This window comes from Parasteatoda tepidariorum, chromosome 3, assembly GCF_982258835.1.
Source record: "Parasteatoda tepidariorum strain Cologne lab strain chromosome 3, Ptep-v5.0, whole genome shotgun sequence".
Classification (NCBI taxonomy): domain Eukaryota; kingdom Metazoa; phylum Arthropoda; class Arachnida; order Araneae; family Theridiidae; genus Parasteatoda; species Parasteatoda tepidariorum.
The window spans coordinates 31,880,340-31,894,852 of NC_141757.1; the positions used below are offsets into that span (position 1 = coordinate 31,880,340).

At 32.0% G+C, this 14,513-nt stretch overlaps 1 protein-coding gene across 3 annotated transcripts in view; it reads right to left on the bottom strand.

Moving 5' to 3' along the window:
* The window catches only part of LOC107448201 (cell adhesion molecule Dscam1), a 255,187-nt gene that overhangs the window by 191,273 nt on the left and 49,401 nt on the right, over positions 1-14,513 (bottom strand). For all 3 annotated transcript variants that reach the window (XR_006225556.3, XM_071177674.2, XM_043045821.3), the window contains exon 2: positions 11,358-11,687. Coding sequence is in view for 2 of the 3 variants with exons in the window: in XM_071177674.2 (XP_071033775.2) it covers positions 11,358-11,687 (330 nt within the window). In the remaining variant the exon portion in view is untranslated. The remainder of the gene's footprint in view (positions 1-11,357; positions 11,688-14,513) is intronic.

A 14,513-nucleotide genomic window follows, 5' to 3' on the forward strand; every position in this document is an offset into this window, starting at 1 on the left:
GCAAAATAAAAGTCTAATCCATGTAACATTTTATGTCATGTGTAAAATAATAAATTTAGATTGATGATTTTAATAGGGTCAGGCCAAGGGAGACAAAATATCCAATGACCTGCCATATCATAATCAATTCAAAAGCTAAGTATTTAATCAACATTTTTAGAGCACAGGAGAGATCCATTATAGGCGCGTTATCGAAAAAAGACTCTGCCATAGGTAAAGCAAATTCAGCCAACCACACGATTTAAACAATATGACTGAAGGTTTGAGACCAAAAAGCTTTCTGAAAATTATAGTAACCCTAATAAGGTGCAAGCTAATGTTTAATATGGCTGAGGGAAAGAAAGGTATAAATAAATTGAGATGCTTTGTTGCCGTGATATTGAATAATAAATACACTTTCATTGAAATAAAAAGTTGGCCGCATCGAAACATATTAATTCGTTTTTTATGTAATTGAATAAATATTAATTAACTAATTTATTTATTTAAAAAGGGATAAGACATTATTAGATTTAAGAAAAAAAAATAAATTTAAGGAAATATATAATGGCATCACAAGTAATTATAAAAATTACAAATTAAAGAAGCTTATATCATGTCGGTCCTTTAACTACCTATATACTTAAGCGGAATAAAAACATGTGTTAAGGTTAATTATTTTTTTAAAGTTATTAATTTGTTGCTTATGTAGTAGGCCATTACGGTAGTGGCGTGCAAATGATTTTGTTTTCTGGTGGCGCCATCTATGACTAAGAATAAACGGGCCTCCTGCCACACCCATGAGTCACACCCGTTTATAGGGCGGACCCATTAATACACCCATTCATTCCTCCACAGATCGTAATTTTGACTTGAACCAGAAAACGACCAATCTCCAATTCAGTACATCCAGAATATGGAGGACTTTGTGATCCTGCAGATTTAGAGTGCACCAGTCACCATTGACCACACTGGGAGTCTTCTGCCGGCTGGATTTGAGCTCCCGTTCTCACGAACATGAGTCCCGGTGCCCTACCAACCAGGCTATACAAGCCCAATTAAAAATATATAGAAAAAAAAATTCTAAAAATACCCAGGGAATTACACATTGCATGCATCGATAAATAGATTAGCCCGGTTTACCTTAATTAAAAACAATTGCGAAATGAAATTTTATAAAGTTTACGCGATAAGTATCTTACTCAATACTTTCATAAATTTTTTATATCCGTTAAGTTTCAAAAAATAATTACATTTAACACATATTTTGACTCTTCCGAAAAATAAAACTAATTATACAAAATAAGATAATATAAGCTCCATTTATTCGTTTTCACAAATTCTCTTAACAATTTATTTGAATGCCTTGAAACCCACATAAATATTTTACAGGCATAAACAACAAATGCTATATGAGTACAATGAAGTGTAACATTTGAACAAATGTTTAGAATAAGAATTCAAAGAATAAGAATTTAGAAAAGAGATTTAAGCCTTTAACTTGCTTTCATGCTCACCGCATTTTCTCATTCAAACATAAAAGCCACTTTATTGCTCCAGAAGATTCACGTATTAAATATAGTTTTAAAAAGGCTTCATAAAAATAGCTACTACATTGTAGTTTAGTGCAGAGTCCAGTTTTGCACTTTCGAAATCGAAAATTTTAACATTCCGCGAGCGTTTTGAGTTAGAGTTTTGCTCCGTTATTAGCCGAAATAGCTTCAAAGAGTTGTTCCATTTATTAGGAAGGACTATAATTTAGTCAAATTTCCCTCCCGGGAAATATTTATTCCGCGAGGTTTAATTTCCGATTTCCTCCGAAAAGCAGAATTCGGGAAATGGAATGGAACCGATAACCTGCAAATGATTAAAGATGCAAATGTTACGTTTTATTAAAGGGAAATGCTTTAAGAGACGTTTGCTCGTTTCCGGAGAAGTTAATGGGCTTTGAAAGTGTGTTAATGTTAATATCTTTTCTTTTTTTGAGTGAAACCGTTCCGTACGTTTGAAGTGCTTTAATAATAATTAATATTAGATTACTAGTATCATCTCTATTCGAGAAAGAATGACAGGGCCTTCTTTTTCATTCCAATTAGAGTAACTACTCGAATGTCAAAGAAAATCATTGCTGAGGAATTCTGTTATGTTAATGTGTATAACGGAAGAAGGGCTAATGGCATTTATCTAATTTGCTTTTAGTATGATCATAAGTAACGTTTTAAGATAACAGGCTGTAAAACATAAATGACAATAATCGAAGGAAATAGAAAATAGTTTTTATTAAGAGATTTTCTCTGATGGAAATAAATTTTACGACATTTTATGACTGTAGTATTTTCGAATACTGTACCGTGACATTTAAAATCAATCCAATTCCATAATTTTAAAACGCGTATTAAATTTTAAATGTATCTAATGTATACACTCTAAATATTTCTCCAGTAGATTAAGATTAATGACCCCAAATATTTTGAGCCACTCATCGAAAAATAAGTTTATATTCGTAAATTTATTATAGCAACAAAAATACAGGCCTACGCATAAATTTTCCTCGTAAAATAAAAGGCCACTGACCGTAAATTAACGTTATGCTTGCAATAGTTATCTCCAGTTTGGATGTCATGACGTTGTTTGAGGCTTAGTTGATTTATTTGTCGAATCAAGGTTAACCGTGAAACAAGACAGTGATAGTTTTAGCACTGCCGTTAGTCAAATAGTCAGAGAATTGCGCGTTGACTAATATAAAGAGAGTCCAAGAAAGATGTTTTTATGCGCTGTCTGGATTCAAACACGGGCCCTTTTTGTCAACAGCATGAGGCTGTAGCCACCATGTAAAAGAATTAACACCTCTGACTTGAGTTAGCTTTCGGTCAATTCATCTTATTTTGTTGAAGTTAGTCATAATTACGGGTACATGACTTGTTTTATTTTTGTTTTCAAAGGATGGGGCTGGAATGTTACAGAAATTTCTTAAAATATTATTTTAAAAATTGGAAACTTTCGATCTAATGATAGTGTTTTCGCGTATTAAGATGCTTCTAACAGTAGAGTTTAAATATATTAATAGAACATAAATATGTTAAATTAATTATCTATAATTTCGTCGAGATTTAATAACTGTGAAATTTGTTGGAAAAAGCATTATACGAGCCGCTCTACAGGCCTCAGAAATGCAACTGCAGAGTTGAAATTTATTTATAAACTTTACACATTTTTTTTTCCGAAATTCTACATAGTTCGAAAATTATTGTGATTTTAACAGATTGAGATCAATTTCTTGCGAATTTCCTTTTCTTTCCTTCTTTTCTTTTTCTACGTTACATTTTGCTTTGCGGCGAAAATTCTATAAAACTTGGAGACTAAGAAAATGGCTAGGTGCTTTCAAAATTACACCGGTGCTGAAAAACCTACCAACAATTCAATGGAATAAAATGCTTGTTCGAGAATTATTAACTGCTAAATTTGTAAGAAAAAAAAGGCATAATGGTCGATCTACTGTCCGCTGAAATGCAATTACAGAGTCGAAATTTGGTGTGCCAAGAAACTAATCTTTTATTATAATTTCAGCTGGTGCTTATTTGAAGTTCCCATTGGTTCAAAAGCCAGTGCACATTTAAGTACTTTTTCGTGATTACTGTAAGTATATAAGTATTGACTATTTATCCATGGTTGTAAATTTATTTTCCCTTCACGAGATCTTTATTTTCTTAACTTATAAGCTCGCAATCGTGTAGATGTCAATCGAAAGTAAGAAGAACGAGAGAGAAAGATATTCCATATTTCCAGATATGAATCTTAACATTCATAGTGAAGATTATGAAAATAAATTTAAACAGAAACTTAAATACCGACAAAAACCGTTCCCTATTTGAATTGTTATAAGTCTCTTTAACCAGTAAAATCACTGCTCATCTATTTCTTGTTACTGAATCTCACCATCTACATTCCTTAGGTTAGCTTTTTTTTATTCACAGATGATTATTTTTCATATCCAGGTAATCGTCTATTTCGCTACGATTAAGGAGAGTTCGTAGGGCAAGCATCAATATTGATAAAACTGACCTCTTTCGATATACCTTTTATAGGGAACTACTTATGATATCGCAATGAAATTGTTTGGGGGCTAATTGAGAGTATATCAGTTGAATGCTGTGGCAATGTTTTAGCGCTAATACTTTTTGAGTGATGAAAGATTTTTAATGAAACTTTTTGAAAAAATAAAGGTTCTCAGCTCATAATTTTTTAAAAGATTTCTGCCAAAAATATGTGTTAAAAGTTATCACAGTGTAAACATGTATATGAAAATATTCTGTGAAAAAAACTGAAGCAATACGAAGCTTTTTCGATGTACCATTTCTCAGCTTAGATGCTGAGAAATGGTACATCGAAAAAGGTCGGAATTAGCATTATTTTTATATGCCCTACTCCCCTTAATAAAAGCTAAACTCCCCTTAATAAACTAACTCCCCTTAATAAAAGCTAAAATAATTATACATTTTTAAACCGAAATGTTCCATGATTTTTTAAGAAGAAATAAACAATGATGAATGATTATCAATGACGTAAGTTGGTTGGACAGCAGAGCGGACAGTGACGGATCTTCATAATTGTTTAAAAAAAAGACACACCTATTTCCAATTTAAACGTATATTATTAACATTTTTATTTCACTGAATATTCAAGATCTAGATCGATTATCTTAAATCCGTAATGATCAAACACATTTTGTTTGAATAAGAGGTATCAGGTTAAGGGCTTATCAATGAATAGACTGAAATTAGAACTATGAATAACACGAAAACAACAAACACGGACATTTAAAAAATTTACAATATTTATAAAATTTATGACATTAAGCAGAATGAAACTTGCTGGATAATATTTGCAACTTTGTCACAACAAACCAAACGCATTATAAAATTCAAACCTAAAGCAATTGATGGCAGAGCTAGAGGATGCTCCAAACTTCCAGGAACTTCCAAAACTTCCATGGCCTCCATGAACAAGAACTTTAAAATAATCAGGGTGCTAAACTGGCAAGACCTGGTAACAAGGTGAACAAAATGGCGAAATGGTTGATAGGAGACCAAGGCTCACCTTTGGCTGTCGATTCAATGATGATAATCATGGTGATTGAGCCGTGACGACTCAGGGGTTAGAGCTTTTGTTTTGCAGTTTCTAAATGATGTGAACTGGTTTCGAATCTCAGCGATGCGTGGTCGATACGAATTCCTCATCCGGCTTACACCGACTGCAGTGCCGTAAAATATGGTAAACGGAGTAGCAGACGGATCTTGGATTACAGTCTCCTTGCCATCAGGTTAACCGTGGGAGGTTTTCGCGGTTTTCCTATTCATGTAACCCAAATGCTGATTAGTTCCATCAAAAATAGTCTTCCAAGGAGGCAAATGTCTTCTGAAAAAAGGAGTTCCCTTGTCTTCTGGATTGGGTTCAAAATTATAGGACTAAGGAGTAGAACATAAGTAGTCCTAAACCCAAAAAATTGGGTCGGCTGTTCAACGACGGTTAAAAATAGAATAAAATAAAATCACAATGATTATCTTTTTTGTCTAACAGTTTTAGATCCAATAATGATCAGATTTCTTCTTTATGGAAAATTTTACTAAGCTAAGCTTTTTTAAGCTATAATTTTGTTGGAATTTGCCTTTAATTCAATTTAAAATGCTTTCAGTTTAATACCTATTATACACATTTTGATCATCTATTTTGCAGTTTTTCATCATCGTGGGATACCCGTTCTGGTCTTTAATCACTTCGTGGGTTATCCGTTTTGCAGTGGTCATGCTATACAATTTCACTAAAAATCTGGACTAAACTGCAGAATTTCATTAAAAAAAATATTAATAAGTTGCATAAAAAAACTTGAATATGAAAAAGATAACTAAATTTATTTTTACCCTAAAAATTTAGGAAATTATTCTACCTTTTAGTTGAGAAAATAATTTCGTAATGTTTTTGCATAAGTAATATTTAACATAATGGTTAGGCCTAACTTTAACAATATTTTTTAACAAAATGGTTAGGCCTAACTTTAAAAATATTTTTTAACAAAATGGTCAGGCCTGACTTTATCTTAGTTAAAAATTTCTTCTCTTTTCCATTTGTGAATTTTGGAGCATGATTATTTTGCATTGTAAAATATTATTAATTATATTTTAATTTTATACTAAGCATATTAAAAATTTTATGTTGCAAACAGTTTAATAATTTTATATCCATACATTCACGTCAAAACAAAGCAATACGACTTAGGTATTTATAAATACTTTTTCTCCTTTCAACCTTAGCTGATAGAAAGAAAAAAAACAATTTTCCATGCCAAGAAAAAATTTGGATATTTATTATTCAATTTTTTTTCAGCGAACTATCGAAATTAAAACTCGAATAAAATATTTTTTTTTTAAAAAAGTTCGAAATTAGTTTGAAATGAGTATTTTTATTTATGATAGAAAAACATGAATCTTTTCTTCATACATAAAAAGATCCGATTTTCTTTTCAGCTTGTAACTTTAAAGTAATTTGAATCGAAAAATGATGTTCCCACTTCCCTTTTTTGCTTAAAAAAATGAAAGAAAAAAATTACAAAAGAATTCGAAACTCGTCGAGGGTTTTGAGCCTCGTGCGGGATATTATTTCCAGCTAAAGCCTTCTTTTCTAGGAGAGAGAGAAAAAAATCATTTCATATCGCTAAAGTGTAATGAAGCTAAAATTCGTTTTTCATTGGTGAAAACTCATTTTTGTTTGGTGGGTGAAGTTCAGTTCAGCGCAAAGATGAAAATCTCTTCGAAATTACATCATTGTGAGGGTTAGGTTTCAAAATTGAAAAGGATTTCGCTCTGAACAAGGATGCCTCAATTGAAAAATTTTCGCTTGGGTGCTATCATGCAAGTACAAATAGTTAACATTTCACGAAACAGACATTTTGGATTGGATACACTATAACTGTAATCTGAGGATATTAAATGAATGAAATTGTTATCTCAAGTTGTGATTATTTGAAGAAAAATTATCGATGCAATGCACTGGTTGGACAGAAATTAAAGACGAGATAGTTTTTCTAATGTCCTATCTTTCAAAAGTATTTTAAATCATCCTATGATGCTGGAACATAAGGAAAATGAAGAATACTTACCAAAAAATAAATTCATATAAAATAAAGGAACCTTATTTAAAACTTATCTTCGAGAAAAAAATTTCAAAAGAACAAACCGTCCAACTGATAAGCAAGGGCTAATTCAGATTTTAGTTGGTATTGTGATCAATCCTGGCTTTTATGCAGATCTGCGCATGCTGAGTATAGGGCTATTTGAGAGCTGTTAAGGCATGGCTACCCAATCCCGTTGCTGCTACCAATGACTGTTGACATACTACCAAGCGTCTGCTTAGAGTTCTCTACACGTGTCTGATTAGATCCGGAAACCTTGCCTGCTAATAGATGCATTGAATATCTTTACTTTCCACCAGCTTTGCGACAGCCACTTTAAGATAAAACGTAAGATGAGCTAAAATCAAAGCTAAAATGCAACTTTCTATTTGCGTTCTTAAGCAAATGTATGCTTTGAAAATAATTGCTTGTTAGACACAAATGTCTAAGAATACGCGCTAATGCAAGAATGCATATTGTGAGCTTGCCCTTTTTCGAGTCAATTCATATTTCGGAGTTTTTTTTCCCGATTCTGCTTCCCAATCTGAACCCTTAGAATTCGATGAAAATATTACAGGTATCACAAGAACTAATGGAAAATGCGTACTACATAATTACAAGAGCTAATAGAAATAGCCTGAAAATTATCTCCTAAATCACGACGGTAAATCTATAAAATATTTATAAAAACTCACATTTTCTTAATGCCAGATGCAACTGTGCATGAAAATTGCCTATTTTCCAAAATCAAGTATTTCATTTTTTCAGTTTGTGATTTCAAATTCGTTCGAAAGTAATTTTGTATTCGAAACTGTTTGAATTTGGATTTAAATATACGTTTTACGCTTCATGGCGCATTTTCCATTATTTTTTTCAAGAAATTAACTGAATTAACTGGAAGTTATATTGTTTGCCTAATTTCATACTTTTTTTTTCTAATGAGCTGCACAATCGGTCTCGCCGATGAGCAGACCTAGTGCGTTCTCCAGAGGTGGTATCCACTCTTTCAGGACCACCACCATGGGTGAGATACCGTTGGTCATGTTAATTTGGACGTCTAGTTTCTGCCACACTAGATGGCAGCACCGAGACTCTATTTGGATGCTAAAGTGCACTAGGAATTTAATTTTGCCGGAAATGCCAAGAGCCAATAAGGCACTCCAGGGATCTTTTACATGCCGCATAATCATACGACATGGCCGCTGAGGATTTTCTGCATCCTGAAAATCCGGTGTCTGGGCCGGGGATCGAACCCGCAGACTTGGGCTCAGAAGGCCGACTTATTTCATACTAAAAAGTCATATTTACACATTCACATTAAAGAGATATTCCTGATTCTGCATCTGCGAATGTCTTGAAACTTGTTTCTGACCATCAATACCAACTACAGAAAGCATTCTAGATTTTGAAACCTTATCATTTCTGTTAAATTAAGAGCTATATAACTTAATATACATCAATCCAAACTTCGCTTGAAGAATATCCCAGATTAAGGATTAAGGAAGACGGTTTTGAAACTTTTTTTTCAGATCATTAATACCAGCTGCAGAAGACTGTCTAGATTTAGAAACCTTATCAAAAAATGCTCCATTGCGTGAAAAAGACATGATTCCAAACTTCATTACAAAATATTCAAGATTTTTTTATTTCAAAGATAAAGATTTAAAACTCGTTTCATTCGGTCTGAGAACAAACTAATCCTGCATTTTTCTCTTTATTAATCTCGTCCACAGAACAAATACTCATAACAAGAAAAATCCAACTTTTCCGGTTTCTTTTAACAAATTTTTTTCACTTGGACTTTCTAACAAAATTAAATTTAAAGACGCTATAGCCTTCCAAAATTAATTTTCCACTTTAATATATGACAGAGACAAACTTCAATAAAGCTTGATGAAGAGTCACCTAACTAGAAACAAAAAATGTCAAAAACTGTAAAGTTAAACTAGTTTTTTTCGTCGAGCAAAAAATTACATGGAGACAAAACAATTTCCGACCCCCCGACAATACACAAAAAAGAACTTTTTGAAGGGGGGGGGGCTGGAATACATTTTTGAAGAAACTGTTCTCTTCCCATCTTAGTATGCAAACATTGCGAGACTGTTTCTAATAATCTTTTCGAAAATTGAAAGGATGGAACGACGAACGAGGAAGAACTGCATGAAAAAAAGGAATAAAGCAATCGATAAAAATTTAATTAGTTGGGGTGCGCCGGATTTCCTCTGAATTCTCTCTACCCTGTAATGTGTTCTTTTAGAATTACTAAGGAATTATATTCAAAGATATGCGAACATTTTCTCTAGATTTTTTTAAAGAAAAAAAATACTAATTGAAAAATGAGAAATTAAAACAGTAAGAATATATAATAAGGAAAAAAATACGCTTAACTTAAATGTACCATGAAATAATCGTTTTTAATACTAAACACGCATTCATCTGCAACCCGTTAATTAAAATTTCAATATAATTGTTGCGAGAAAAATGTCTTAAGCAAAAATCAGTAAAAAAAGAAGCAGCTTCATGCCAATTCAAATGTAAGACTTTAAAAAATTGACAAGTAAGGAACCGTAAATTAATCTCATGAATTTTCTAAGTATCTATACGTTTTAAATTATTCTGAATGCATAAAAATCTCATAATTAATCTGAATGAATAATCGAAATAAGGTCTTTTTAGGAAGAAAAAAAAATTGTTTTTTAAATCTAACAAAGCTGAATAATTTATTTAGGATTTTTGTTCCAGTTTGACTGAATTGTAAAAATATTTTTCTAGCCTCAACTAGTAAAATAAATAACACAAATTCAATTTAATAAACCTAATATGTGTAACATATTATTAAATTAATCTCATGAATTTTCTAAGTATCTATACGTTTTAAATTATTCTGAATGCATAAGAATCTCATAATTAATGTTAATGAATAATCGAAATAAGGTCTTTTTAGGAAGAAAAAAAATTTTTTTTTAATCTAACAAAGCTGAATAATTTATTTAGGATTTTTGTTCCAGTTTGACCGAATTGTAAAAATATTTTTCTAGCCTCAACTAGTAAAATAAATAACACAAATTCAATTTAATAAACCTAATATGTGTAACATATTATTTTACAGGTATGCAATTTTAATTCCTCCAGGTATGCAATTTTAATTTCAGAAGTGGTATCTTATGGTTTTAAAACAACCAGGTTAAATTATGAATTTTTCATGGTCGTAAGCAATCCTCAAACCCGTAATTTTAGTCAATTAGTAATAGCAACAAGAGTACTTTTTTATAACGTCAAGCTAAATAGAAATAAACAATTATTTCAAATTCATATAACCGATTGTGAATTTAATTGTAAATATCATTTGTTAATAAGAACTTTGAAACAGTTGTCATAAGGAGTTTTCTGGTATTTGGTAAACAGGTCAATTTTAAAAAGACGCTATTCAGATAATCTGAGCTCACTCAACCATGGTATTTTTAAAATACTTGGAACTTAATGCTCTCATGCATAAGGGCCTCATATTGAGACTCAAGTGTTTTTGCTTCATAATGCTATTCAGATTCACATTTGTGCTGTAATTTGCTAGTAGTTCTCATTTGAAGACTCCAGACAGTTTTTGGAAACCTCACTGGTTGACAGGAAATTTAGGATAGTTAAAAGTACATGATCTCCTTAAGAAGTCGACGGAGGACTTAAGAAAGAAGTGAAAAACTGCGTTAAAGTGCAGAATGATGTTTGGCAGTTTGATATTTGGCGATTTGAAAACATGCCTATGAAAATAAACCAAGAGTCAATCACATAACGGAAAATAGAAATAGTGATAATCAAATGCTGACGTCATTAAAAGCAGAGACAGCAAGAAATGAATATTATGGTAACCAGAAACTGAGTTTCAGCAAAATTTTACAATTAAATTTCTTGCCAAATCAAGGGGCCCCTGTTCAACACTTTAACCAAAATCTGATATTTTATTTATTTATTTTTGAGAGTATATCACATTACTATAAATTTTTGTATCATTGCACATCCTTCTATGCTTAAAATGAAGTTTTAATATTCAGTTTTTCCATGATTAAAATTATATTGATAAAATGTACCAAAAACCATATGTCCTCAGTTGCACAAGAGAAAACCAATTTTTGACAATTCAAGAACAACAAAAATTTTCAAAAATAAAATATAGCACAACTAAAAAATTCATGCAAATGAAAGTATAATGTAAACTGACCTCCTCTGACGTGCGTTTCTCGGCTGATGATAGCCCCAGCACTATTTGAAGCTAAGCACTGATAAAGAGTGTCATGGACATCTTGCCTATAATCACTGCGCGAGAAAGGAGGGAACACCAGTGTTCCATCTGATCTTGTATATCTAATACCCGATAAGTCCCTTGCGTTGGCTCCTTCTCTGTTTTGCCAACTGATTCTAGGAGATGGGACGCCTTCTGCGGAGCACCTAATTTCTGTACCACTGCTGTTCGAAAATTCTATCCGAAAAGGCGGCTCAGTTCTGAATCTAGGACCCACTTCTTCATCGCTGTTGGCATTCGAAGATATGGCTGGAAAAAAAAAATCAATTATTTACCTCATGATTTTAGTATTAGATATAAATTTATTTAGTTTCATAAAAATAATTAGGCTAAAATTGTTGCATGAATTTACATGAATAATAGTGTACAGTACGCAAAATAAAAACCGGAATACCCTGAATGACTTTTGATTGGAGTTTCACGTATTATGACTTTATCTTAATGGTTCGTGGGCAATATCTTAAATATTTTAATTATTTATAGCAAACGATATTTCATGTTACAAAATCAAACACACAAAAAAAAACCTACCTTCTTTTCGACGAATTTGGAAATCTAAATCTAAAAGTATAGGATGTAGTCGTGCACAAAACGGTTTCAACAAATACCGACACAAATAATAAAACTAAAATAATTCCAATGTTTTTTAATTTATTGCTTTTCCCGGTGGATCTTCGTTATTAGATTAAGCATCCTTGGTGCCAATGCGACTACTTTTTACTGTTCTCCATAAAGAATAAAACTTTTTATTCGTTATGGAGAACTCCATTAATTTGGTTTTTAGTTCACACTGCACGTTTTTTTTAAATTTCAATAAGTAGATATTACTAACTTTGACGTCGATAACAGTTTGCAGATTTTTATGCTGTCTTAAAGTAATTAGTAACATTTCTCCATTAATTTTGGCTTTTAGTCCATAGCTTATTATTTTGCTTCGATTAATAGTTGCTACCAAAAGAAATTATTATTGGAGTAAATAATATTATTGGAGTTTTTTACTTTTATCCTCAACGATCTAATACCATATTTCCATTAATTTTGAGTTTTATCACGGAAGTTTTTTTTTTAATTCTATTCTACGGTGAAAAAAGTCATGGGTTATCAATATGCAAATATACAGATGGCAGTAGTATCACGCGCAAAATGTGTATATGGTTAAAGCAGGACTTTTATTTGTGCAGAAGTTATTCATCTGAGAATGTTCCTGATGTAATTATGACCGAAAGATGAGAATTAATAGACTTTGAACGTGGAATAGGAGTCGCATCGCATGGGATATTTCATTTTGGAAATTGTGACAGAAATCAACATTCCCAGATCTACAATGTCAAGAGTGTGCATAGAATACTTAATTTCAGGTGCAACCTCCAATTATGGACAACGTAGTGGCTGACCGCCTGCACTTACTGATCAAGACTGCGGATGTGTAGGTAGAATTGTTAGTGTTAACAGATACTTAACATTAAGGGAAATAACCGCAAACATCAATGCGGTACATGAAATGGACTTGATCGTTAGAATAGTGAGGCGAAATTTAACTGTAATTTAATATGGCAGCAGAGCACATACTCGAGTGCCTTCTTTTGTAACATGACGTCACGTCACGTCACGTCTAACGCCTCTTTCGGGCTACTAACTATTTTCGTTGGATCCTAGACAACTAGAAAATTGTAGCTTAGTCAGAAGAGTCACTATTTAAGCTGACCGGAATTGATGGGGGAGCTCGAGTGTAGCTCAGGCCTTGCGAAGCCCTGAACCCAGTTGTCTACAAGACACTGCACTGCGCAATCTAGTGGGGTGATGTCACCTACTTGGAGACCACTTGCAGCTATTCATGGACATGCAACCAATTTACGACGGAAATTCTTATGGATGGCAATGTGCCATGTTATCAGATCTTTATTGTTCTCAACTTGTTTGAAGAACATTCTGGACAATTCCAGCGAATGGTTTGGCCACCTAGATCACCGGACATGCATCTCATTGGATATTTATGTCGTATAATCGAGAGACTTTTTCTATTATGGACATATTTTTATACTGCATATGGCTAAATATTCCTGAAAGAGAGTACCGACTAATTGTTGAGTTGCTGCATTTCGTAATGTTTGGGCATGTCCGACATGATATTAAGAGGTATCCCGCGATTTATGTCACCTCAGTACATGACGGATCATCAGGCTGAGTTATTAAGGGATCTTGTCTCCCGACATGGCTGAAAAACATTATAATACTTCTTCTGCCTTCTACGCTGAAATGCCCTTAAACTCTTACTTACGGTGATTTGTTATTAATAAAATTTAATACGTAAAGAACTTCGACAATATCTCAGAAATCTCTTGAAAATAAATAAAATTGAAATTAAACTTTATAGAAACTTTATAAATTTTCAAAATATTCAAATCGGATTTTGCCACATCTCAAGAACTTTTTAAGCAAAATGAAAAAAAATTTACGTAATTATAAAAATCGTTTATCCAAACATAATTTCATGCAAAAGTAAAATTATGAAAAAATAATAAATATTAATAATTTTTACTATTTTATTTTATGATAGTCGAAAACAAATTGAATTGTAAAGTGTGAAATCTTTTACATCATTTTAAAGAATGTAAATCTTTATGACAAAATACAAAATTTGAGCGAAATCGGGTGAATAGTTTTTGAGAAATCAAATTTTTAAAATGCTGATTTTGCACGAATTTTTTATTTCACCAAGCAAAATTACATTTTCTAAAGTGATATAAGAAATTTTTTACCTTAAAATTCAAAATTAATTAAAATATTATTAAATTGAATAATAAAAATTATAAATATTTGCTATTTTTGTGGAATTATCCTTGGCTTATTTTATTATGGAAGTTATTTTTCATGAAATTATCTTTGGATAAGTAAATGTTATAATTGTGTACAAAAAGAAAGTTCTAATTTGTTAAAAAGTTCTTAAGGCATAGCTAAATATGCAAAAAGTCAAATTAGCATCAAGGGATTCAAACTTTGGACCGCTTTCCTGACCACACTATTGGGGCCATACCTCCCTAATTACGACTACCCCCTATATTTCAAGGGTCAGGA